The sequence below is a fragment of the Camponotus floridanus genome, unplaced genomic scaffold, assembly GCF_003227725.1.
Source record: "Camponotus floridanus strain SB8 unplaced genomic scaffold, Cflo_v7.5 scaffold37, whole genome shotgun sequence".
In the NCBI taxonomy this organism is placed as follows: domain Eukaryota; kingdom Metazoa; phylum Arthropoda; class Insecta; order Hymenoptera; family Formicidae; genus Camponotus; species Camponotus floridanus.
The window spans coordinates 1,190,342-1,217,923 of NW_020229514.1; the positions used below are offsets into that span (position 1 = coordinate 1,190,342).

Here is a 27,582-nt window from a genome sequence, read left to right on the forward strand (position 1 = left end):
AAGAAAATTAAATGTTAAAAAAAACAATGAAATGAATTGAATGTTTCTAATATATTTCAAGTTATTTAAAATGAAATGGTATATATTCGTCGTCGTTATAAATAACGTTATTCTGCTACATTATTCTCTATTGGCCACATTCAGCGGATTCAACCGTTAAAGAGCAATCGAACATGATTGGTTTCTACTTTCAGATCCGACCAATCAGCGTCGAATTATACCGAAAAATCTAGTAATATTGCCCAACTGTTGAGTCTGCTGAATAGGGTGGCACCCGATCAACCGCGTCGCCAATTGGCCTATTTAAAATAGAACTCTCTGATTGGTCAATGGTTCCTGATTATAGGTCGATATAATTGGCTGTGATCAAACAAGCTGAATGCGGCTTTTTTATCATATCTCATGAGTCATTAAAATGGCAAGCCAATTAGAAACGCGGCTTTAATGCGTTTGCGAATTCGCCTTTCATGCCGTGAGCTTTCTAATCCTAACCTCTCTCTTTTCGCGACTGTCGGCGACGCGCCTGCTTTTGTCAAGAGAATATTGGTAATTTTGTAATTTAAAATACGTTTGGAAATCGCGCACTTTATCACTCGCATTTATTTCGTGTACACCTTTTAAAGTAAAAGGCTTATGATTCTCTTATTAAAAATATATTACGCCATGTGTCAAAATAAGACACAGTGAATGTATCACTCCCCATATGTGATTTCTGTGATTCTTTGAGATTGTTAAATCGTATTTGTATATTACGCAATATACTTGTTGAAATTATGATATTTGTTTTAAATTTCTGATTTGGCACAGTTGAATCTTCTAATGCATTATTAAATTTTGTCATGCAAAAAGTTATAGCTTTAAAATATAATTAATAAATATGTATCGCCTTTTTTATATTATTTTGATTATTATAGAGAATTTGCCATCATGAGTCGTTTCTTCGCAACTGGTTCAGATTCTGAGTCTGATAGCGCATCTGAGGAGGAACAGCTGCCAAGAGCGCCAGCAGCAGCTTTTACTGTACGTGTTATAAAATTGCAGTAAATTTTTTTAAATACATTGTTATATTTTTTATTTCTAAATCTTTTACACAATTTTATTGCTATTAAGATAACATGAGATATTTTTATAGTTTAGTGATGATGAGGAGGAAACAAAGCGTGTTGTGCGCTCTACAAAAGAAAAGAGATATGAAGAAATTGCTAATCTTATAAAACTTATTAGGAATTATAAGAAAATTAAAGATATGAGCAGTATGTTAACGAGTAAGTAACTTCAGTTTTGTAAACCTATTGTTGATTATGCAATAGAGTATTAAACATTAGTAACTATTGAATCATTATTTATAGCTTGTTATATATAGAAATGTAATAAAAAGATTCTTTCTTTGTAAATGCTTATTTTAGGTTTTGAGGATTTGATGCGAGCTTATCAAAAAGCTTTACCAGTAATTGCAAAAGAAGAACTTGGACAAACTCCACGATTTTATGTTAGATGTTTAGTAGAAATGGAAGATTTCATTAATGACGTATGGGAAGATCGTGATGGACGTAAGAATATGTCCAAGAATAATTCCAAATCACTTTCGACATTACGTCAAAAGCTACGTAAATATAACAAAGATTTTGAAGAAGATATAGTCAAATTTAGGGAGAATCCTGATCAGGATGACGATGAAGAAGAAGAGAGAGGTTTAACTATGAAATATATATTTCTTATAAATGTTTATTTAAAAAATTTAGATTTTTAATATAAAGAAATTCTATTTAGCTGAGGAGATTATGGAATCTGAAGAAGAAGAGGACAGTGCTGTAGCTTTTAAGAAAGCAGGCTCAGAAGCTAGTGAACCAGATGTGGCTAAGTTTAAGGTTTTTATAATACAATTTATTCTGATAAGCTGTTTCAAATAATATATAATTCTTTATAAACTTATTGCACACATGTTGCATTACAGAAGACTGCAACTGATGGCGAAGACGGTAGTGAAAGTGAATCTGATTGGGGCAGTGATTCAGACAGTGAGAGTACAAGCAGTGATGACGAAGGCCAATATCAAAATATTCGTGAACGTTTCATTAAAAAGTATATTTTCTTAATAAAGCTTAATGAAAAATAATATAAAAGAATAAATTCAACAATATAAATATGTTATATAATACAATGTACATTTTTGTACATAGAGCTTCAGCCCAAGAAGATGATGAGGATAAAGCAAAGAGAAAGGAACAACGTAAAGAGCGTAAAGAGAAGGAACGAACGAAGAAGAAACGCGATGAAGATGATGGTGAAGGAGAGTGGGAAACTGTTAAAGGTGGCGTGGCTATCCCCTCTGAAAAGCCAAAGATGTTCGCCAAGGATGCAGAAATTAATACCAACGCGGTGTTGAAGAAACTTTCTGAGATAATTGCAGCTCGCGGTAAAAAGCGTACGGATAGACGGGAACAAATAGAACTCTTGCACGAGTTGCAATCGATTGCTGATGCACATAATCTTGGTCCAGCTGTAGCTGTGAAGATTAAATTTTCTATTGTGTCTTCTATATTCGATTATAATCCAAAGGTTTCTGATGCTATGAAGCCAGAATATTGGTCCAAGTATGTACTTCTGCAAAAATATATATAATATAAATTTAAATTAATCTTTTAAAATATAAAATGAGAAAAAATGTGTATGAAATACTAGCTAGTATTTTTTAAAGAATATTTTTCATACAATATTTTTTTTACAGAATACTGGAACGAATTAACGAAATGTTGGATATGTTGTTAAACAGTACAGATATGATAATAGCAGAAACAATTGTAGAAGAAACGGAAGATTTCGAAACACCGCCATTTAAAATGCATGGCTGTGTATTGACATTGGTGGAGCGTCTTGATGAGGAATTTACTAAATTATTGAAAGAATGTGACCCACATAGTAATGAATATGTGGAGAGGTAATATTTTTCAAAGAATTAAATAATTTTATGTGATTTGTGTTATTTTTTAAATAAAATATCTTCTTTTCTCAGATTAAAAGATGAAAAGCAAGTTGCTGCTATAATAGATAAGGTGCAGGAATATTTAGAAAGGCAAGGAATTGTGTCTGAACTTTGCCGCGTCTATTTGCGTAAAATTGAACATTTATATTATAAATTTGATTCAAATGTTCTTAAGCAAAAAGAAGTAGGTTGTATAAAATATTTGTAGATACAAAAATTTTTTTGTTTGATATACTAACAAAATTATTTTTTGTACTAGAACGAACTGGGATCAGAAACAATTACATCTGTACAAGTCATGGAAAAATTATGCAAATACGTTTATGCTCATGATAACACCGATCGATTAAGAACTCGCGCGATTCTTTCGCACATTTATCACCATGCACTTCACGATAATTGGTTCCAAGCTCGAGATTTAATTCTGATGTCGCATCTCCAGGAAACTATTCAACATTCTGATCCAGCTACACAGGTTTTTAAATTTATATACATGCACTTTTATCATTGTGTGTTATTAAAAAAAATTTGTAATAAAATATTTATTTTATATTATTTTTTAGATTTTATACAACCGTACAATAGCTCATTTAGGATTATGTGCATTTCGTCATGCGAATATTAAAGATGCCCACAACTGTTTGGTTGATTTAATGGTGACTGGTAAAGTAAAGGAACTTTTGGCGCAAGGTCTACTTCCGCAACGACAACACGAACGCAGTAAGGAACAGGAGAAAATTGAAAAGCAAAGGCAAATGCCTTTTCACATGCATATAAATCTAGAACTCCTCGAATGCGTATACCTCGTCTCAGCAATGCTTATCGAGATTCCGTATATGGCTGGTAAATATATATATTCCATACGTGTTTAATATTAATTTCTATATATAAAATATATTCAATATTTATCACTCAACAATTATATATTTTTAAAGCAATAAATTAAATGTGACAAATTATTTAATTCTAGCGCATGAATTTGATGCGAGGCGAAGAATGATTTCGAAGACGTTCTATCAGCAATTAAGATCTAGCGAACGTCAATCGCTAGTGGGACCACCGGAATCTATGAGGGAACATGTTGTTGCTGCTGCAAAAGCAATGCGTAATGGAAATTGGTCTGCTTGCAATAATTACATTATAAATGAAAAGATGAATGCAAAGGTAAATGGTATATAAAAGTTTATACATACTAACTATTATATATTCCTTTCAAATTTGAAAAATCGAGAATAATAATATATATTAATATATTCTCATACACGATTGATAATTATTTTCATTGATATCAGGTCTGGGATCTTTTTCATCAAGCAGAGAAAGTACGAGCTATGCTGACGCGATTGATCAAGGAAGAAGCGTTGAGGACTTATCTGTTTACATATTCGCATGTTTATGATTCGATCTCGATGCCAAAACTTGCAGACATGTTTCAGTTAAAACGACCTGTGGTCCACTCCATTATCAGCAAAATGATTATTAATGAAGAGCTTATGGTATTGCGCAAATACACATCATTTTAATATTTAAATTGAATAAGATATAATATAGATTTTTTTTATAAAATTTATATGGCATTTTTTCTTTTCGTAAATTTAGGCATCCTTGGATGATCCGACAGGAACTGTTGTTATGCATCGCAGCGAACCGAGCCGCCTTCAATCTTTAGCTCTACAACTCACTGACAAAGTAAACAACTTTGTCGATTCGAATGAACGTATTTTTGAAATGAAACAAGGTAAACACGAAGTACATAATTTTTTTAAGAAATCATATATTTTTTCATCATTATATATTTTCGTATACTTTATTTATTATAATACACATAAAATACTTACACATAAAATATGTAGCTTTTATCAAAAAGCTATAATCAAAAATTAATCACAATTGATTTTTATATAATAAACACTTGCAGGCAACTTTTTCTCGAGAGGAAATCAAGGCAATTTCCGCGATCGTCAAAATTATAATCGCCAAGGACAGGATTGGGGTCGGCAGAGACGTGATCGCGAGCGCGATCGTAATCGAGAAGAGAATAGGAATTATTAAGTAAGATAATAAATGAAATAATATTAAATTTTGACATTTATTCGAGCGTTTAAACGTAATCATTGTAACGTTTAAGCACTCATATATAAATAATATATCGATAAGAATTATATACACAATTCGTGTTGATACATTGCAAGCTCATTCATTCGCGTTTACTCTTTTCGTTGTTTATATATATAAAATACTCTTGTAATCTCTTATCCATTTATACAAAAGGATAGATGCAACATTTTTTACATTCCTGATGAACGTAACAAGAGTTTTCATATTTCTTGTATTCTCTGGATCAGTTTATTACCCGTTAAAATAGTATCAGACGTAAGGATGAGACGTATCCCCGTAGATTTCTCAATGAGTCGACAGGCCGCTATTTCTGCGCATGTAATGCCTCCAATTACGCAAATCACGACCATCTTTGGCGATAACGCGCCCCGTTGGCCACTTACGACGCAATCCGATAAATTCATCAAGTCTTCGAAGCTGCGAGGATCCTTTTCTTGATTCGATATAATGTTTAATATTTGTGCCTACAATTAATCATCTCATTATTGCAAAATTAAATAATATTATTATTTCTAGAAAGAAAATTATACAAATACGAACTATGGCGGGTATATAAGCATTGTTGAACACATAACTAGGACAAGTACGACTGTTCTGATCATATCGTTTAGAGTAATTGGGTAACATTTTTAATTTCTGTGCACTGCTGCTCCACTCGCTATTCCAATTTGGTAATTTATGTAAAATATTCTCATTTCTATATTTTAATAAACCAACGGTGTGCAATTTGTAAAATAATGGGATATGTTGATAACCGTGAGTATGGAGATGTAGTTTTTGGATATTTTGAAGTTCGCTCTGTGTAACACCGTCGGTAGTGATGGACAGCAGACATAGAAGACGCAAACATCGTAACGCATGCTCATCTGCAAGACAGATATTTCGTATACTTTGATTGTAATTAAATTATAATGTTGATTATAACTAATATGATTATAACTTGATTACAAATTTTATTAATTTTAAAAGTGAAAAAATATATATATGTGTACCTATATTCCTTTCTATATAACTCAAACATTCTTTTCTGTCCTTGCAGTCGAGCATCAATTTCTCGATCGTTTGCAAGGCTTGAAACTCGGAGCCCAAAGTATCCATGATAGTCTGGCACGCGGATATGTGAAACGTCAATTGTTGCGTCATATCTTTGGTCTTTTGCAATCTTGTTGAAACATACCTCTCCATTTCGGCCAATTTCATCGTTTGTATGGCTTCCTGTTCAGCTAATATATTAGCCAATATTGAAATATTATTAGCGAGATATCAATTAGTATAATGACTCGGGATAAAGATGGAATACATTTTAATGACTTAGCCTTTCCGTGTAAAATCGGGAAAACGTCACTACAGGGTGTATCTCTTACTTGTCCATAGATTTGATCTCTATCAGGATCCAGTTTAACTTGTGATTTTCCCAGCACTGCTGTGTTAACATTCACCTCTATAACTTCGTTCAATAAACCCGAATATGTTATAGGTGTCAACAGAGTCGTCGTCAAATCAAAACTTCTGTCCATCACAATTAGAGCGCCGACTTCGTTCTCTAAGCTGGACGAACCCCAATGTTCCATGGATTCCATCAGTTTGCCCACTTGTTGGCTATGCTTGCCAACAAAAAATGAAAGCTTTGGTGAACCAAGTATCAACTGCAATGACCATAAATTGCGTGCCAATGCTCGCAGAAGACTGGTATCTTTGTGATAGTAAAGATCAATGAACAATGGATTTTCTAAGGATAAAACATTTCCATCTAATTTTATAAACTCTGTAGATAGTGTCTGTAGTGTAACTAGCTCAGCCAAACCTAAATGAAAATGATTTGACATAATAGTTGAGATAAATAGAATGGATAATATAATAATAACAATAATAATTTGCTGACCTTCCTCTTCAACTAAATTATGTAATACAGCTGGAACAAATGGCACGACCAATAAATGATGGCACACTTCGACATGAGGCTTAGTAATATGAGATATTTCGGATTGTATTTGATCCAGAACCCTCTTGCATGCAATTAAATCATTAGATACTAAAAATATACGTTGGCTGTTTGATAGTTTTAATCCTTCTTCCATTTTATAAATCTTGTCCACTCCGTATCGCCTAAGTAAGATTATACAATCTTTAATAATAGAATAATTTGTTAGTACATATAGAATTTGGAAAAACATTTATACTTTAATACAGTCACTCCTACAAAACTGTCCAGTATTTTCATCAATTTCTGCTCTATTATCAGATCCTTTGTGCCTGGAATAGCATCCAGTATATCTACAAGCTTCCGCTGGCTTATTTGTTGCAGTGCATTCAGTTTATCATCCAATGTAATATCCATTTTATTTCTAATAAATTATATTTGCGTAGAATATGTTTTAGAATATGTGTTGGAATACTTTTTTAATGCAAAATCTCTCGATTATCCCTTAGGTGCTACTCATCATATACATAATATACATAATACGATATTCGCAGTTGATGTGTATCGTCAGTGATTGTCACAATCACAACGTGAGCCGTGTCGCTTGTCACGAGAGTCCACACGTGTGCGACTGATCGGCTGATGCAGGCTGCAGGCTGTGTGTTTATATGTGTGTGTGTGTGTGTATCACTTGTCACTCGAAAAAGAAAAAAAAGAGAAGCTGACTCCTACACGATGATCCCTTTCATCCCTACCGAGGCGAGTCGTGTTCCACGCCGCGACACGAGTCGTGACGCCACGAGCGAGATTATTTAAAAATGGCGGACGCGTCGTCTTCCGACACTACCTCAGACTGTTGCAATGAGTCTTTCTCTGACATTACGTCGGAAAGATCGGAATTCGTCGTGGTGGGACGCAAGCCGTGTCCGTCTCATCGACGTAGCAAGAAGAATTTTCTGCAGAAACTGCTGATAAGGGAGGTAAGCCGGCCTTAATCCTCGAGCCCGATCGTGAGTCCGCATCATGACTGACAGGCTCATTTCGAGCTGTCACAGAAGACGAATTACCTTATCTATAAAACTTACAACTCGACTAGAAGCGAGAAATTATTCCGCTGTTTAGTTTATTTTGCTCAGAGTCAGCTGTCAGCCTGCATTTAGAAGATACCCTACTCTTTCTTAGATGTATAATTTTTTTCCTTCAAGAGAATCGTCGACATTGTATATGAATATTCTAATAAATTTGTTTTCTTCCTACAAAATATCACCAGTGTGCGTTAATTCATATAAATGACTATTAAACATTGTGGGCTTAAATTATTTTTGTTTGCAGATGAGAGGATGTCTATCGGCGCACAATTATGCGTCAGAGGAAAGACTGTTTACAACTGTACCTAAATGGCGACATTTGTCTCTCTTACATATAATCCCAAAATCGGCTCTCGAAGCAGGGTATATATTGATAATAATGATTTATTAAATAGATTTATTTAATCAGTTTCTTAGCTATTTCTCTCTTGAGCTTGAACTCTCTGTTTAATAAAAATTGAGAAACAAAGGCTACATTAATGTAGCAAATCTTTGAGCATATATCTGATCGTCAAATTTTAACTAGTTAACAAAGAAATGTCTCAATAATTCAGCTTCTAATTTAAGTAAACAATATGTAATAGTAATAAAATTTTGTTTTGCAAGGCACATTGTTATGGGATTGACTCAGTGTGGTCAATTTCTGCTCACATATACATACATGATGGAGCTCAGCAGTAATACGTCTTTATTTAAATATCTATTACACTGGTGGGCCTTCACACCAAACCATGTCGCTCGCAAAGTTGCTGAAGTTACATTGTTTGGCAATTATCCAATTTATAGGGAATTAAGCATAGTTATATCACAATGGCCAATGGAGCGAAATAAGCTTGTAATACATGGCCTCTGGTAAGTTTTAAATTATATATAGAATTAAGAGATAAATCTTTAGAGAAATTCAATAATCTTATATCTTATATATTTTATTTTATTACAGTACAAATTTTTTACATTTACAATCGACTGATAGAGCATATTTAACTATAACAACGGTACCGTCTCTGGAGAACTGCAAAGATTGTCTAAAAGTCGCTGCGTCGTACGAGGAAGAGGGTGAAGGTAATGCATAATTTAAAATTTTTGTATAGAAAGAAAAGATCTTTAGATGTGTGTGCACAAATGGCATGTGTATTTATGTATTATTAATTAATATTCTTAATATTATCATGCAGAATTAGCTGCGAATTGGGACTGTTGCGTGCGATGTAACTGCTTGCAACATGGTCTCACGGTTCATACAACATACGAAGTCATCTCGCCGTATCCGAAATTTCGAGCTAAAGTATGTTTGAATTATTGGAATCATGTGGTGGTCAACACAGGAAACTTCCTACACGTTCTCAGAGTAGATTTGAATATACCCAAGTCGAAAAATCAGAGGACATCTGATAAACCGAATGCCTCTGATTCTATAGTTCCGGATACAATTCCGCTAGATATGAGTGACGTCGAGGAAACGGATTACTCGACGAGGACAGAGCGATACGAAAGTTCAGACGAAAAGCTGGGCACGCCCGAATGCCCTCTTGATCGATCTCCGAAATGCGAATCCAGTCTAGAACACGACTTTTTAGATGAAGCAATTAAGTTAGAAACGAGATTGGGACGCGATTTACCGTTAAAAATCTCAAGCAGCAATCAAAGCGACAGTATCTGTGATATAAATAGTAAGTCTACCGCTGCCGATGCTTTAAATGTTAAGTTATGCGAATGCTCGGAAATGATCGAGCAATGCAAGTGCCGAAATAATAGCAGCAATAGTCCCGCTTCGCAGCGACCGGGTGGCATTGAACAGACAGCCATCTCGGTTCGAGACAAGATCCTGCAAGATTTTTGCGAGGACACGTCGCAGGAACTCAATATCGGCAGCGATCTGATTACGCTGGTGAAACATCCGTCGTGTTCGCCGCGTTCGACGCCGCAGAGGCTGCCCACTGATCTCAAGACTACGACAGCGGCATGGTCGTTGCCAATACTCACTCCACCGTCAGATATTCTGCGCACTCGCAATTCGGAATCTAGTCACAGAACCCAAGTCCAACGGACTAATAGTAGCAGCCAACAATCGAGTTCTAGTTCGTCGCAATCCACAAGTGCTTCGGACAATTCCGTGGCTTCCATAAACTCGCCATTGCAGTCTGTTTCGATCAGTAGTAGCCCATCGTCCTCCTATTCGTCCCGCTTGATGTCGCCGCCCATCGCAACCAGATCTTTTCGTCCGAGCTCGCGCAAGAGATCGAATTTGCACTCGCCTCCGCCTGTCGTAAACCCGAGCCAATCAACGAGAACAACAAGAGCGACCCATAAGCTCATTCTCGAAGCGGAGAAGGCGTACGAATTTACTGATGAGACGCAAGAAACAACCTGCGAGAAGCTCAGTTCGTTCAGGAAACGCCGACTCGCTGACAAGAAATATGAGTTTTGTGATGAGACGGAAGATGCAGAGAATATAGTTCCTTTCAAGAATATACGCGATCAATTCAGGCATCGTGGCGCCTGTTCCATACATTTAATATCCTCCTCACCGGCAATATCGCCAGCGGTACTACCGAACGGACGAAGGCACTGGTTCGATTCAGATCAAAGCGAATCAGATGAGTTGAATCTTGCTCAAGATATAGCCAATGATTTGTCGAATCCCGAATCAGGTAAAATCCTCGATTATTATTAAAAAAAGAAAGATGTAATAAATTTGTGTATCTTTACTAGCTGAGAAAAATGTGCTTCGACCATTGAATCAGAACCAATTGTCTAACGGAACTGTACGTGATAGAGATCGCGTCGGCAAGTGTTGTCAGAGTTTCTCACCTTTGGTTCCTAAAAATAATTTGCAGTATCCTTCGATAAAATGCACCGCGCGTTTCAAACGTAGCTATATAGAGCTCGACGACGAGATGATATCAGTAATTACAGATGTGGAAGGTATTCAAATTTTTTTATACAAGTTTACTCTTTTGGAACTCTGTTTATAAATTAGTTTCAACTGTAAAATATTAATATTGTACATCAATATATGATGCTTATATACAGATGAAGAAACAGGAGGATATGTAAGTTATCAATGTGTACTTCCAATGCTTGTGCATGGTTCTGGATATGTTCAAATGCAGATGATCAGCAATAGTAAAGCGGAAAAATTGGTATTTATTATCTTGAAATACATATTCAAATCTTTTAATATTCTTCATTCTTTAAATATTTTAGAAAAAATCGGGAATTCTAGAATAATTATAAATTAAATATATATAAATATAAAAATATATATAAATATATATATATATATATATATATATATATATATATATGTAACAATACTTTCAGATAGTGCCGTGTGTCTCTATAACTCAATTGAGTTTCGATATCGAGACTTTTTCTCATCACATAGCAGACTGGATTTGCACGAGATTTAAGAAAAAGTATTGGCATTGCAGTGACTATGACATCGAAATGATCGATGTATGTGCGCTCACTGGAGACATTATATGTTTACACATAATGAAAATCCAGGCAAGTGAGTTATGCAGCCAAACGCAATGGTAAGCACACATACTATTCTTCCATTCTATGAATATTAATCATGATTCTTTTGTATTGTATTATCCTATATGAATTGTCACACATATTACGTTGTTCTAAAATATCATTAAAATTATGATCTTGATAAATTAATACATTTTCAACAGTACGCAAGAGAGAAAGCAATACGAAGTTGGATGTAAGTTTACATGGAATATCGAGACAAGTCAGTACAGAATAACAGACGTATTGCCGATGGAGGAGGTCAAACCGGAATCTTGGAAGCCGACGCTTACAAATGTACCAAATTTTCGTAGCCAGTTGTGGAATCCGACGCGTCGTTTGGCTACGCAGTTACGTGAAAAGATTCAACAACCGTATGCGCATACCGTACGTTTTCTGCACAACGAAATGAGTTTAGCAGGTCAGTATTTCCGTTGTAGAAATTTATTCATTTTTAGAGACATTTCTCATGTACATAGAATCAATTACAGGTGACTCTATTACCAAGCTTATCGATCTGGACAATTTGGTGCAGTTTTATCTAACACCAGAAATAGAATAAAACGGACGACGCCTTAATAGAGTGAAGAAAACACAGAAGCCACTTCGCACTTCATTGCAAACAATAATTTATTCATTGATACAAATTTCATCATTTTTGCCGATTTGCGCCTAGCCGCGGCATATAATGTAAATAGGAATGTATTCTGCGTTTTACTTATGACAAATAACAAAGAGTACCTTCTTTTTGAGCATAAATAATAGATACAAGAAGAGGAATATATAAGCGCCATATATATAGAATTCTCATTATATTTCTTTTCCGTGATGCCAAGAGCGTGACGACTAAGTGCGACGTGATTTGTTCATAACTTAGAAATATCTTAGACTAAAGGTACTAATTAATAATACAACGAAATTATTGCAAGCATTTTGCTCCGCGATTTATAAAATTTATCAGCGCTGTAGTATACTCTGACATTGACTATCTCTACGCTATCATGGTAACTGTACTTTGGTAAGTAGTAGATATAGGTGGCTAAACTGATTGTCAATAAATATATTATAATGTGATTCAAAGTAGGAAAGAGAAAGAAACACCAATGGCGATAATACCGGCTCAATGCTTGGTCCCCAAAATTATAATTCGTGATCTAAACCTCTAAAAAAAGAGGAAACATTGAAAAATCTTTCCTGTACATGATATATACTGAAAGAACTTGCTCCCTTAGTATGTAGGACCAAACGCGTTATATACTTAATTTTTCACATTATCACAAGATTATTGTATCATAAAGGCGAGTTTTCCAAATAGAGTTTTGATATTAGCGTATTATATGTACATATACATAAATGCGCGATTTTTATTATCATCAAACGCGTTCATTGCAATTCCGCAATTATTAAATAATTACAATTACTGTATGGTAATCTCGAGATTCCGAAGAAATGATTCGATTTTAGAAGCAATGATATCGAAGCTAACGATAGATTGTTCTTTGGATTTGCAATAAACTTTGTGTCATTATGTAATAATAGAGATTCTTAAATTGGTGTATTATTACCTTTGTGTGTATAACTAATATTTATTCTATGTTTTTTTAGAGTGGCGAAGAAAGACTAGCAATTTAAACAGGTATCTTAACAGGTGGACCTACATTAACGTCAGATCCAATTCCGTCCAATTTAAGGCCGGTGAGAATTTCTTCCCACGCATTCATGCACTGTTGATAGTGTCTGATATGTCGATCCGCCATCGCGATTAGCATATTCTTTAAATCCTGTTGCTTCTCTACGTTCCATCTCTGTAGATCGCTTCGCAGATTTTCGTTTGCGCATTCCACGCGATCTTGCAATATCTCCACTTGTTTAGCTAATCGCGGAATGGTTTGACCGAGTCTCTCTAATTTTTCATCACGAGATTCTGCTTTCCATAAAGATCCACCCCAGCCTTGTGCAGGTATTGTGTAGTTTGTATTTCCTATCAGCTACACGAATAAAATACAATTGTCTTGATTTTAAAAAATTTCAAAGATTAAAAAAGAATATATATATACAAGATTAGTACCTGATCCTTTTCTAATCTCTTCTTTGCTAATACATCAACGGTTATCTCGTATTCAATCTGCATCGAGTCACGTCGAGATAATGCATTTTTAACCGCCTCTATATACGAGATGTATTCGCGTTCATCGTTAGGGACATTTTCCAAGAGTTTCTGATGAGCTATCGCGTTCGTTTCTACTGCTTTGGCAATCGCTAATAAAATACTCGCGAGTTCCGGTTCTGAGGTTGTCCACAGTGTGAATATGGGATGTAACTGATGAAGCTCCAATAAATAATCTATCGCATTATAATGTATAACATGAAAAAAAATTGCTAAGGGCTAGATTTATTAAAATAACAATGAGATTATATTTAGAAACAGTTTCAGTTTACATACCTTGCCTTTCTTTGTATATGCGATGGTTAATTTTATCTATGGCCGACAGTTTTTCGCTCAATGCTGTACAATAATCCCGAATCTGCTCAAATTCCAAATGATGCTGTTTCATTGTATATGTAGTTGCTATGTTTTGCAAAGAATCGGTCATTTTCCCGAGTACGTTTCCACGGTTTTTACGATAAATGAGAAATTCCTGTATATAGCAATAATAATTTATGGTTTGTAATATAGTATGCATTGGTATATTAAGACTATTACTTACTGCAGGCTTGGTAGTGAGAAAAATATGGAGATTCTTGTCGCAGCTGAGAATTGGATGATTCACCACTCTGTTTAAAAATATATGCAGAAGCCTCATGCGTGCTATGATAAACTCTTTGGAGTAACGATCCAATTGAGCGAGGAGCGTATGCTTGCCTGGCATTGGCTGTAACAAGCATCAGAATTTGTAAACAATCTTTAATTTTCTTAATACATAACTTAAATAATTTAATTTTATATATGTATGTGTATCTTTTATTCTCAAAAGAAGAATAAAAACTTACTGGTATAATATGTGTCGGATAATTGTCTACTAACTTTTGACGCAGCCATATAAAATCATTGTAGCGTCTGCGAACTATATATTCACCTTCTTCAAACTCTGGACGCGTAGTCTATAATATATATGATTATAATATGTATTAATATTATTGTACGACTCAGATCATACTTTATTATATGTTTATACTTACTCTAGTCGTTATACGGAATGTAATATACGTCTCCAAGGTTTCTAAATGTTTTTGCGGATTGTCCACTTTCACTTGCAGATCTCGCGAGTCCGTCTGAAAATCTGATATCTCTTGATCCGGCAAAGTGGAGAAGCTATCGATAGAAGGAGATGCAATCTGTAACGAAATACTTATTAACTGACATAATAAACAATTAATCTGATGAACTGCTCTCTTCCCCCTTTTAAAGTTATCCAAGTTTACACGCGCACGCGCGAATTTATCGCATATGTTACATGTATATACATATATAATTAAACATATGTGTACGTTAAAAAATGTCGCCTATTACAATTTTAATTTACATATTAATCATTTTATGAAGCGATGTCGAGCAAAACAGGAGGCGCAAAAACGAACTGTCAAAGTGGGTCCCAGGTTATGTTACGTAGGTTCTCGTACCACGGAGCCTTCGATGGAGGTGCTGCAGTTGGACAGGAAATCGACGTCGCGGCTCTCCTGCTTCACGATCCCGCCCACCGCCATGGAGCTCACTTCCAGGATCGCCGAGTCCTCGGGACCCTTCTCGCCTCCCAGATTCTCCACCTCCGACGTTTCCGACGAGGTCATCATCTTTCGCGACAGCTGGACAACACCGTGATGACAACGCCAGCCGCCAAGCCGCCCTCGCAGCTCGCAGCAAGCATATGCGCGCATGTCCTGCGCAAACAAGAGCCGATAAGGGCGCATGAGGGGGAGTACGCTTCGATATAATGCCCAAATTTCTATTAATTGTGTATGTGTATTATATCAATATTATTTTACATTACATTAAAATATATTTTATTTTATATTTTTTAAATATATTTTTTAGATTACATATGCGAAATGATCCAATTTTCTCCATTTTTTTATTACTTCAGACGAGGAGCGGGAATTTTAATAACTTCTCAAATTTTCGATTCTAGTCAAGAAAATTTCATTTTATCTTATTATACAGGATTTATAAACATATAGATTATTTTCTACGCGTTTTTAGCTTCGAAGGTTGAATCTGAAGAAATTATATTGATTTATCGTTTTATTTTATAGACGAGAATTTGATGGCCCGGAACTAGGTTAATTCGCTACTGGCGACACACACGTCGATCATCGATTTAAAATGCTTGGCCAACTTCGTACTTATCTGACACAGGTCCGATCGACTCATTTTCCGAACAAGGTATAACATGCACGATAATGTGTCGCATAGCATTTTTCCCGAGGTAAGCGATCCCTCTAATATCAAATATAAATTAATATAAACATAAATTTGTCATTTTGACAAATTTATTCGTGAATTTCAGATTTTCTACGCCGACGCGATGCGCTAAAGCAACAATGGCAGACGACGTTAGGCGTAAAAAAATCGACCGACGATCCGCAATTGTTATCGTCGAGGAGAGCGCCCGAGGATCGTCTCGCGCGAGTCTCGCGGAAAATATTTTCGTGGATATCCCGTGGAAACGGTATCTTTGGAAACCGCCGAATTCGAGGATTTCCCGCGAATTTCGACGATTCGAAAGTGCCGACAGGAAGAAAGGAACAGCTGGGCGCGAAACCAACTCGAAACGATCCCGCCGAAAAAAATTTCGCCAGCAAGATGGTGGACGAATATTGGTCGGACATGCCTTACTATTTTCTCAGAAACCAACCATTGTGTAAGTAATTATTCCTAACGTAATAATAATTAGCGCCGGTTGATTTATCTAAAGTTTCTTTTTAATTCAACAGTTTTTTTTCTCTCCTTAAATGCAATTTTATTTTGATGAAAATAAAGGAATAAGAAATTTAAAGAAAAGATAAGACAAATGCAAAGCCAGATCAGGCCCTAATTACGTCATTAGCGTATAAGCTAGGGATCCGTTTACAAAATATATTCGGATTTATTTATTTAAAAAATATATATATTTCTTTTAATCATACATTTTTTTACTTATTTAAATTACAATTTTATTTCGATAAAAATAAGGGAAATTTAAAAGAGAGATAAAAGAAACATGAAGATAGACGAGACCCCTAGTTACGTCATTAACGTATGAGCTAAGGATCCGTTTGCAAAGTATATTCGGATTTATTTATTTAAAAAAAAACATTCCTTTTAATCATACATTTTTTACTTATTTAAATTACAATTTTATTTCGATAAAAATAAAGGAAATTTAATAGAGAGATAAAAGAAGCATAAAGATAGACGAGGCCCCTAGTTACGTTATTGAATCTGATGCGCGCGCAACCAGAGTTGCGCGCGCCAAAGATGGCGCCGAAAAGCCGCATTATGACACGCACTTGTCATCGACGTGAGCTTTCCGTCATTGAAAGGACCTCGCGCATTATCGCCTAATCGCAGGGAATTGGGACGAAACGAACGTAAGCCGATTTGAGGCGAGTGAATAGAATTTAAATCGCGACGGAAAAGCCATCCGTGGCGCAACGGGCGTCGAATACGCTCCTGATCGTGACGCGGTCAGTGATGCCGTAGCCAAGGCGACCGTAGCAGCAGACAAGCAACACCACTCCGGCCAGCCGTCCACAACAAAGTATAGAGATTTGTCGGAGTGTGTCGCTCCGCTCTTTTCACACTTTGTACCGGCGCCGGGCGAACCCTACGAGCCGACCGCGGTCTCCTGGGTGACGGGCCGCCTTCGGGACCGAGGGACCGAGCAACGAAGGCGAGCGAGAAAAAGAGTGTACGTGTGTGCGTGCGCGCGTATGACAGAGGGAAAAAGGAGACGGGGAGAGAGAGAGGGAAAGAGATAGAGAGCGCACCCGCTTGACGACGACGACGACGACGACGACGACGACGACGACGACGACGACGACGACGACGACGAGGACGGGGAGACACGTCGTTCGGCCGCACGAGTGCGCCCGGGCGCCGTTGCGTTCGAGTACAAGCCATTCATGAAGACAGGTGAGTGAAAGAGAGAGAGAGAGAGGTCGACGGGTCATCGGAGCATAGTCGTCCGAAATCCTGATCGTTAATTTCGGAATTTCAAGTGACGGCGACGGAGACGTCGTTCTCATGACAGTTGATGCAATCATTTTTCGACTTGTGCAGTGAGGGTGCAGGTTTTTTTTTTTTTTTTAAGGAGATACTTTGAAATTATCCCTCTATCAAAGTTTGAATTTCTGGAATTTTAAATGTACAGAATGTAATTGTTGCTCACACAGTAGTAATATGGATTGTTAAATCGCAGCAAATTTATCTTGCGGAGAATCTATATAATCTATTTGTTACAATTGATCTCAATTGGGTTTCTCTAGATTGCAGTGTATGTAAAGGCAAAATTAGAATTATATCTTTTGAATCGTGTAATTTTACTCTATCAATTTCTTTCTCCATGTTATTGTCATCAATTTTGTACATATAATAGATATTGATTGAACACGAACATCATATTGGAACAGTCTTTAACAGGGTCTTTAACAGGGAGATCGTTGTAGATCTCTGGCTTCATTCCCCTAATTTGTAATGCATTGGCAACCCTATTATAGTATACTTTCTATGGGGTATGTAATATTGAGAAGCAACGAGGTTTTCCAATTAAAATGGGTTTATCGATTATCCATGAATGCAATCTTTCAGCTGTAAGATCTTTGCAACTGATATCTCCAAGTTGATGAATATATTTATTCTTTCAGCCATTTTTGCTTCAATTTGCTTCAAAATTAATTTCTTTGAACATACTGTGTAATTTATATTAAGAGCTATGTTTTACTTTTTTTATGATTCATCTACATTTTTTGTCGCTAATGTTTATCGTTAGATTTCATGCTATCTATTTCTTATCTCTCCCTTTTACTTTGTAACATCTGCATAAGTTCTCACCCTGAGTTTATCTGACTCCAGGTGCATTATTTTCATAGGGGTTAAGAAAAAAAATATCAATATACAGAAAAGTATACAGTTTATGTGATATATGTGTAAATTTAAGTAATAAATTCTTTTTTACACACACAATTAAATACATGGGAAAATTGAATATAAATGAAATACATAAATGTATTGTATCAATAGGAAAGACTAAAGAACATAAGTTTCTCCCAATCAGCCATGCATAACAGTGGCCAGGTGCATTTATGACATTATGTATGTAGGTAGGTAGATAGGTAACAAACACAGACTATCATATCAGCCTGCTCAGTAACATTTGGCAAATGCTATGTAAGACATCACCCCAAGTCTAAATATAATGTTAAGTATATCTAAAAAAATAACATAGAATATAACAAATGCTCCAAAGTTTTACATAAAAATCATATTAAGAAAAGATATTCTACTTGTATTTAAAAAATATGAATGGATAAAATTCTTCAAATTTCGATTTAGAAATGTATTTACAGCTACATGTAACATTATCAGAACAGTAGAGTATTTTTTTTCTTTACATATTTATTATTCGCAATGCTAGGCTGCTTAGTTATATTAGGGCAAAGACTATTATGCGAGGTAATATTATAGCATATTTCTTTTTCTTCCTATTCTTATATTAATTGGCTGATATGTATATCAAAACAAGTGACCCTTAGATATCCAGTTACAATTCTTCTAATCAATAATATCAAGTAACAAGTGTTATGATTTTTTCTTATCAAAATATAACAGAGATTTTTCTTCTCATATATATGTATATAAGAAGAATCATGTTTTATTATATATTATATTATGTAGTTTTTTTCAAAGAGGGATAAAATATACAGAATAGCCACCTTTCCCCCGACACATGGCAAAATATATTAACACAGAGTGTGCGTCGCTTATTAGCTCCCCTGGTCCATCTTTGGCGAAAAGAGTGAGGGTTTATGCAGTTACTCAGGATAATGCTCTCTAATTGCTTTCCTGATCCAACTGCCTTCATTGATATGTTCAACCCCCTTAAAGCGAGCCGTGTATGTGTGTTCAGTCACGCGTGGGTAGCGCGCGTTTTGGGGCACCCTTTACCTTCCCCTCCCCTATCTATCCACCCCAGCCGATTTCTTCCCCTTGATACATTGTGTTTGGTACCTGCCGCCCCAACAGGTACACCATTGGTTCCGATACACCATGATATACACGGGTAATAATGGCAGTGACGTGTATCGTTCGTCGTTTCGCGAACTCCATGTCGGGGCTTCCCTTTGATCTGTGGATTATTGAATGCCACACCTGCGAGAAAGTACGTTATTGCGATCTCGCGCTGCGAGATATATAGGTTAGGACGGGACGCGGGTGGGATTTTTCATCGTTTTATACACATACGACGCTCTCTCGTCTCTTCATCCTCGACGCTCGTTTTGAGGAACATTCGCGATCTCGAAGTTTTTCTCGGCGCGAAATACACTATCCACCTTTGCACGAATATCTTATTTTAAAGAATCACACGAGATTCTCTCTTTTTTCACTCTTTTTGGCGAGAAATTGACTTATCGACTGTACAAGAAGACTTATCGCTTCAAGATGAATAAAATTTATTTACAATCTTGTATGTATTCTAAAAACTACTTGGGCTTTTGTGTTCAAGTTTCAAACGAGAAAATCAGATCTAAATGATGAATGTTAGTATGTGATAAACTTTATTTTGAGAATTCCTATATATATATATATATAGATTTTAATATGAAAACAAAATATATTCTTTGTGAAGTATAATAATTTGTCAAAAATAAAAAATAATTTATTTTAGAAATATTTATATAGCACACACATTGTTATATTTAATATTAAATTTTATATCCATATATATATATATATATATATATATATATATATATATATATATAGAGTTTCACATCATTATTAGAACATATCCATGTTTTATAAGCTAAAATGGGAATGCAGAGGCACATCGTGTTCTTAAAGATCTCATCGCTGGGTCTGGTAGAAGATGTTATTGATATTTAGTGAGAGAATATATATATATATATATATATATATATATATATATATGTATATCTCTCTGTTATAGACTCGTCTCTCCAGCAGCGGGGAGATAGCAGCAGTGGTGGTGATTCAGTGGGTGCAGAGAGAGGTGAAGGAGTGATTGCCATGACTACGACAGGAGCCCAGTATGCCCTCGCAGCAGCATCCACCGGAGCTAATAACAGTGGGGGTAGCTCCACAGCGGTAGGGGTGGAATCTAAGCCAAGTGTGGTTGTCGTGACTACTACTTCCAGTTCCAGTGGTGGGGGTAGCGGAGCACAGACTCAGTCTGCCAGAGGCCAGCAACTTATCACTGTTGTAACAAGTCCTGATCCTTCCAGTCCAAATAATCTACAGCCCATCCAGGTTAGTAATAATTATTCTGTATTATTTATAAATTATATGCCTTTTGTCAATTTGTGAGGAAAATTATATTCCTTTTATACTATTATTTTATACTATTATATTAATCTCAGTATTTATAAAATACACTTTGTGTTGCATTATTTTTTTTCTGTCTTTCTCTTTTAAAGATTTATTACCCTATTATTATACATTATTGTAAACTGAAGATATAAGAATTTAATGTCAAAAATATATTCAGAATTATTTAATGTATTTTATTATATGTGATAGATATTATAACATCTGTTTGCAGTACACCTTTAAAGGTACTATAGACCCAATCTGATAACATGTTTGAGCCATCTGTTCTTAGTATCTGATAACAATGATATACAAATGTTGAGCAGTTACAAATGAGTACTTTCTCCATACTATACATATTGATATTATAAATGTACATAAAAGGCATATATAATTTTTTAAATTTTTATTATGAAAGTAAATCGTGGGACAAGAGAACATGCATACTATAAATAATAATTTAGTTATTGGTTCAGGATCCACTTGAAACAGCTGCAGATTCTTCCAACGGCTCGACAAGTACACCAGCACATGTTACAGCACAAGTAGTAGTAAATACTACTCATTCGGGCCAGCATACTCTAGTGGATTCTGACGCAGCTTCTACATCAGCTGGCACTATTGTTAGTGGTTCCCCGCATTACATAACAGTTACAGGTAATAAATCAAAAATCAAATATAAGTGTAACTCTAATATAAAAAGCATTAAGAATCAATCTTTATTTCATCTAATTGCAATATGCACAATTCTAATGACAAACAGCATCACATTGCAAACAATCACACGCTAAACTATAGATATTTAGTTGCATAAACATATAGATAGAAGTTAATGTCAAGTATTTAAAACTCGATTACGAATAAATTATTATTTGCGGTGAGTATGAGAATCAGTTTGAAAAATTATAGTGTTTGAGTAGAGATTTGGCCCTTTCCATGCTGCTGAAAAACATGCATCTCTATACTTCCACTCTGACTACACTAGGCACGAGTGATTCACCATCCTACGCGTCCCTCACAACGGCTGTAGGTGAGGGCAGAATATAAACAGCATGCGTTTTATATCCTTTATTATCTGTACATTCTAGTTTTTAGAATATTAGAATGAAAGATCTCCAATCTTACATGTATCTCTATATCGATTATATAGTATTATTCAATCTATTTTATTTTTTTATTTTATGCATTTGCCAACAAATATAGATACAATGAATTTACTAATGAATTTTTAATAATTTACAGAACTGCTCTCTTCTCTCGCTTTATCCGAGTGCAATGTACCAAAGATACTTTAGTGACTTTCTCCATTAAGGAAATTTTAACAATTACAAGTGTTTTAATAAAATTGCATTTATATGTGAGCTTTGTATGTCGATACAAATAATGTGTATTCAGATATATTTAACTGTATCTATTTTTTTTTGTTTCAGTGTCCGGTGACGCAGAGGCGGTGGGGTCCGAATCAGTTTCTCATCCGACCTATGTTCAATATGTTGAAGGGGATGGTTCCACGTATATACCGACGAATGGCCAGATGTAAGTGATCTTGCATATTTAATTTTTATAAACTATTTATAACTTATAAAATGGCCTATAATAATGACGTAATATTTTACAGGACATATCCTGTTTATGCTGTCGGCGAGGCAGGAGCAATGTACACTCCAGCTTCGAATCAATATTACACTCCAGCAACCACACCAGTAACATATGCACAAGTATATATATATATATATATAATTGTAATATAAATAAGAATCATTATACAATAATTATAATATCACAGTAATATTAACGTTAATCGTTTCGTGGATTAGGTCACAGGACAAGGCTCGAATTCAGCTACCGGACAATTATTATCACAGGGCAACGGTACATATTTGATTCAACAAAGTGTAGTAGATGGAGATCCGACTGCTCACGCGCTCATATCTGCGGCCGCTGCGCGTGCCAGCCCGCAAACGGAAACGGCGGTAAGATTGCATGTCTTACGACTTCCTTCGATTGCTTTCACTTTTTAGAAATTGAGTAAACTAGCCTTACATTGAACAATCAATTGCGATATAAAATATATATTATGTCTCATCTCTGCAAGCATGGGGATCTGTATGATTGTAAAGGCTATCGAAATTTATATTTAATTTTCTCAACAGTTTTAACAGAAATATAATTCAAATTTCTAATGTCTAAATTTTGTCAAAAATATATGTAAACACAGAGGGTGATGAAAGTAAAAAATAAAATATATATAATAAATTATTTTGATTGATTGCATAGTTTTTTGGATATAATATATAATTAAATATTCTTTATAGATTTAAAAGTTAAATTTATGATTTAAAAGAAATCATATTAGTATTCGAAAAGAAATCTTTACTATTCTTTCAATTCAGGGGTTAACAATGCATTGGTATATTGGGTTGTTTGATAGGAAGCAGTGGTTAGCGGGAGTGGCGGGGCATACTTGATCAGCGGTAATTCTGGAGGTACTACTGTCACCGTTGAAGAGGCAGCGGCTGCGGCTGCAAATATGACGCATGCCACTAGAGTTTCCCAAGCCACTGTAAGATAGAAACCAATCTCTTAGTTTTTTGTTTTTTTTTAGCTTATTTAGTGTAGTAATCAGTATTTTTTTGGCATGTTTTATTAATTAAATTGCTTTGAAGATACTATTCTAATATTGTTATGCATAATTTGATTTCTAAAAAATTTCTCTCATGCAATCTTTAATGAAATGTGACATGGTATGCATAGTTATGCAATTGATAGATTTTTCTAACAATTGTCGCAACGAACCTATTTATATTCCTAATACAAATTTATTTTTAGAGATAAAATTTTGATATCTTTTTTTCCACAGAATAATACAAATATTTTTTTCAAGTGCTATAAAAATAAATAAAATAATTTTCATTTTCTTACATTTTTTAATATATTTTTAATAGAATTATTTTTATAAAATATTAATATTATAGAATATTAATTATATATCTCTCTAAATAGGTGCATTGGTTGCTGGAAAATTATGAAACTGCTGATGGAGTATCTCTTCCAAGATCAACTCTCTACAATCATTATTTACGTCATTGCTCCGACAACAAATTAGATCCTGTGAATGCAGCCAGTTTCGGGAAATTGATACGTTCTGTATTCCTAGGATTGAGAACTAGACGTTTAGGGACTAGGTAAAGCTTTTATAATAATTCAAAAGACATTATGATATACATTGGATTGATATATCTTTCATTACATGGTATGTTATTTTAATTATAGGGGAAACTCTAAATATCATTATTATGGAATTCGCGTAAAACCAAGCTCACCTCTACTTATATTGAACGAAGATGGCACGTCGAGACAACAACAGAGCGCAAACTCTCAAGCTAAGCGATTTAAATTTGTCAATCAAAAGCAGGAGTCATCCTATAACGAAAATAATGCACATGCAAACACAAATATCTCCTCGAATTCCTCACCGCCGCAATATCATCAGTATCTCGGCGAAGCAAGTGGCGCAATTCCCGATTTTCCGGAAATCTTTATCGGTCACGATTCTTCTTTGCCCGAAGATTGCACTCTCGAGGATATCGATACGTTTCGCAGTATATACAGAGAACACTGTGAGGCATTTTTGGACGCGGTGGTGAATTTTGAATTTGCTACGGTAGAAAGCCTCTGGCGAGAATTCTGGCGCAGCCAAGACAACAATAATGGTGATGAGTGCGAAGAGGAGAAATATTTATCAAAGTGAGAGATACTTTTATCAATATCATATAAAAATTGCATGTGAAAATGATTTAATTTAAATTTATTTTTAAATCAATTTATTTTTAAATATCAATTTAAAATATTAAAATTTAATTAATATTTTTTGCAAGTAGTCTCTTTTTGAATCATTATTTATATGTGCATCACATTTGCATATAAATTTTATGTTATTTATAAACCTTGACATGAACGCGTAATGAATAACGCGTAATGATTTCTATTTTTTAGAACCAAATTATATCAGATGTGTAAATGCACAGGAGTACAAGACTTTATCAAAAAAGTGGACTATACATTCTATCAGAATCTAGTCGAAGTATTAATGCCTAATGTATTACGACCGATACCAAGTATGTAAGATTATTGCAAGATTCATTATCATTATTTTATTTTGTGTATTAAATGCTATTCTTTGTCTTGATAAGGTTCGTTGACACAATCTATTCGAAACTTTGCAAAAGGATTGGAATCTTGGTTACAGTCAGCAATGGTCGGCTGTCCTGAAGTATTGATGCAAATTAAGGTATTATCTTATTTAAATTCATTATACAACGATGTTTAGATGATCAAAAATGTTAGTAAAACATATATTTTAAAAAATTCAATAATTGAATATATATGTCATGTATAATATAATTGTTGGTTACAGTTAACTGCAGTGTCAGCTTTTGCTCAAACTTTAAGGCGCTATACGTCATTAAATCATCTTGCGCAGGCAGCACGTGCGGTGCTTCAAAATCCTAGTCAAATCAATCAAATGTTAACCGATCTTAATCGTGTCGATTTCCATAACGTGCAAGAACAAGTAAGTCGATATTTTGAAATATTCCCACAAAATTATCTTCTCTTTTTTGTCTTTTTATGCTAATATTCAATATACATGGTATATCTTTTTTTTCTAAACAAAGATATTATTATATTATAAGATATTACATAAAAATTATACATTTATGATTGTTTTTAGGCATCCTGGGTTTGTCAATGTGATTATGCCATGGTACAACGTTTAGAGGAGGATTTTAAATCAACGTTACGACAGCAAAATTCTCTGGAAGATTGGGCGATTTGGTTAAAAGGAGTCGTGACTCGAGTTCTTAAACCATTTGAGGAGAAGCCGACATTTGCTAAAGCTGCACGTCAATTTTTGCTCAAGTGGTCGTTTTATAGGTACGCATCTTATTTTTTGTTATATTGATAATAATTTATTTTTATTTTGCTTTTAATTGAATGTATATTATTTTCTTTTATAGCTCGATGGTTATCCGAGATCTCACTTTGAGAAGCGCTGCGAGTTTTGGATCTTTCCATCTTATCAGACTACTTTACGATGAGTACATGTTTTATTTAATAGAACATCAAGTCGCTATCGCAACTGGAACTACACCAATAGCTGTAATGGGAGATGTTAGTACACTTTAATTGATTTATATATTTTGATTATTATAATACTTATATGACGTAATTGAACACTCTTAAATTAATTTAGTTACTTTTGAAAAGGTTAATCTGACTCTCAAATCAATTTTTTATTTTTTATTTTATATATAATTAAATAAGAACCATATTTGTTTCAGAAAAGTCAAAATTGTTCTTTAATTAGTAGCTTTGGAACAACATCTAACGGAGGTGAGTCACATTATATATATGTATAGTTAATCGTTCTCATTAGAACTTTATGTTTTTAATTATATTTTAGAGAAATTGATTTGATCCAAGCCACAAAATTGCATTTCAGATGCGTCTAATGCGAGCCAACCTAAACATAAGCTAAGCTAACTGTGCCTTTAGTTTTGTGAGTAAACCGGTATAACACACACGAAAATGCGAAGATATTAACACGAAAACATGCAGGCCTATTTACAAGAACATACTAGTCTCGTAAATTATTATTTTGTATAACGTCAAATTATATGACTATATAAGAAGAGGATTTTTGCATAACATCCACGATGTATACAATTTAGGTAAGTCTGTGTGATATAGAGAGGTATTATATCGTACTTCGTGAAGCCTTGTCTCATATACAGGTATGGTGCAGGTTTAAGGTATCGCTGGCACGATGTTTAGTATGTTAGTATATATCGCGAATCTAGTCGAAACATCTTTGAAAAAAATGGGAGAGTAAACGGGACCATGAATTTGTCATGTCCTCATTAGAACATGTACGAAAAGCCCACTCGATCATGTTTTCCGTGAATCATTCAATGCATTTATTAAAAATATGATTTTTTTACACTTCTATAAATTAATATAATGCATAAGTCTGTAATGAGTTACATTATATATATTGATTATTATATATATATACAAGATATATATTAAAATAATTTAATCTATTTATCATCTAATACATTTATCTATTTATCATCTAATACATCGAAAGAATAAACATTAAATTTATTTATTTTACCAATACTCGTTAAGATAAAAATTTATCTTTGACTTAACTATATTTATTTTAATTTATTATATTTGATTTAAATTTAAAATTTTATGTGTTTTTATATCTAAACATTTAAAATGATTGTTATACTAAAAGTGCAATATATATTCGTGTTTGTCGTGAACAATGAATAACTTTTTAAAATTATTCGATGTAAAGGCTAAAACTATATTGGGTGGGCTTAAGATGAACATCAGTTTGTGCATAAGAAGA

The 27,582-nt window shown here is 34.5% G+C and overlaps 5 protein-coding genes across 12 annotated transcripts; 3 read left to right on the forward strand and 2 right to left on the reverse strand.

Annotated features, from left to right (window-relative positions):
- Positions 1-465: 465 nt before the first annotated feature.
- LOC105253229 (eukaryotic translation initiation factor 3 subunit C) lies at positions 466-7,055 on the forward strand. Its single transcript, XM_011261109.2, has 16 exons — positions 466-546; positions 915-1,020; positions 1,133-1,265; positions 1,407-1,691; positions 1,771-1,868; positions 1,955-2,082; positions 2,181-2,594; positions 2,729-2,938; positions 3,014-3,167; positions 3,243-3,458; positions 3,547-3,826; positions 3,954-4,147; positions 4,276-4,479; positions 4,583-4,721; positions 4,902-5,035; positions 6,579-7,055. Exons 2-15 carry the CDS (start codon positions 928-930, stop codon positions 5,033-5,035), a joined length of 2,682 nt encoding a protein of 893 aa, XP_011259411.1. The 5' UTR covers positions 466-546; positions 915-927; the 3' UTR covers positions 6,579-7,055.
- LOC105253231 (vacuolar protein sorting-associated protein 33B) lies at positions 5,054-7,624 on the reverse strand. Its single transcript, XM_011261111.3, has 6 exons — positions 7,282-7,624; positions 6,984-7,207; positions 6,402-6,905; positions 6,094-6,324; positions 5,642-5,967; positions 5,054-5,565 (listed from the first exon to the last, which is right to left on the reverse strand). The coding sequence occupies exons 1-6, from the start codon at positions 7,437-7,439 to the stop codon at positions 5,302-5,304; spliced, it is 1,707 nt and encodes a 568-aa protein (XP_011259413.1). The 5' UTR covers positions 7,440-7,624; the 3' UTR covers positions 5,054-5,301.
- Positions 7,625-7,830: 206 nt separating this feature from the next.
- On the forward strand, positions 7,831-12,622 carry LOC105253232. Its single transcript, XM_011261114.3, has 10 exons — positions 7,831-8,002; positions 8,355-8,473; positions 8,717-8,962; positions 9,051-9,172; positions 9,286-10,761; positions 10,823-11,035; positions 11,144-11,253; positions 11,435-11,649; positions 11,797-12,053; positions 12,124-12,622. The coding sequence occupies exons 1-10, from the start codon at positions 7,841-7,843 to the stop codon at positions 12,192-12,194; spliced, it is 2,991 nt and encodes a 996-aa protein (XP_011259416.1). The 5' UTR covers positions 7,831-7,840; the 3' UTR covers positions 12,195-12,622.
- Positions 12,623-12,802: 180 nt separating this feature from the next.
- Positions 12,803-15,523, reverse strand: LOC105253227 (sorting nexin-7). The gene is made up of 7 exons (XM_011261108.3): positions 15,254-15,523; positions 14,813-14,968; positions 14,624-14,734; positions 14,341-14,505; positions 14,076-14,271; positions 13,701-13,975; positions 12,803-13,620 (listed from the first exon to the last, which is right to left on the reverse strand). Exons 1-7 carry the CDS (start codon positions 15,506-15,508, stop codon positions 13,261-13,263), a joined length of 1,518 nt encoding a protein of 505 aa, XP_011259410.1. The 5' UTR covers positions 15,509-15,523; the 3' UTR covers positions 12,803-13,260.
- On the forward strand, positions 15,417-27,153 carry LOC105253226 (DNA-binding protein RFX2). 8 transcript variants are annotated; one of them, XM_025411054.1, is made up of 19 exons: positions 15,417-15,587; positions 15,884-16,056; positions 16,138-16,491; positions 20,779-21,098; positions 21,623-21,815; positions 22,144-22,188; positions 22,589-22,694; positions 22,777-22,876; positions 22,976-23,131; positions 23,590-23,721; positions 24,162-24,343; positions 24,432-24,905; positions 25,155-25,276; positions 25,352-25,449; positions 25,576-25,731; positions 25,891-26,093; positions 26,177-26,330; positions 26,501-26,552; positions 26,662-27,153. In XM_025411054.1, exons 3-19 carry the CDS (start codon positions 16,434-16,436, stop codon positions 26,700-26,702), a joined length of 2,592 nt encoding a protein of 863 aa, XP_025266839.1. In that variant the 5' UTR covers positions 15,417-15,587; positions 15,884-16,056; positions 16,138-16,433; the 3' UTR covers positions 26,703-27,153. The 8 variants fall into 8 exon arrangements, with proteins under 8 accessions (XP_025266839.1, XP_011259408.2, XP_011259409.2 ...); XM_011261106.3 differs by having other exon boundaries at positions 21,635-21,815; XM_011261107.2 differs by having other exon boundaries at positions 26,623-26,775.
- Positions 27,154-27,582: the final 429 nt, after the last annotated feature.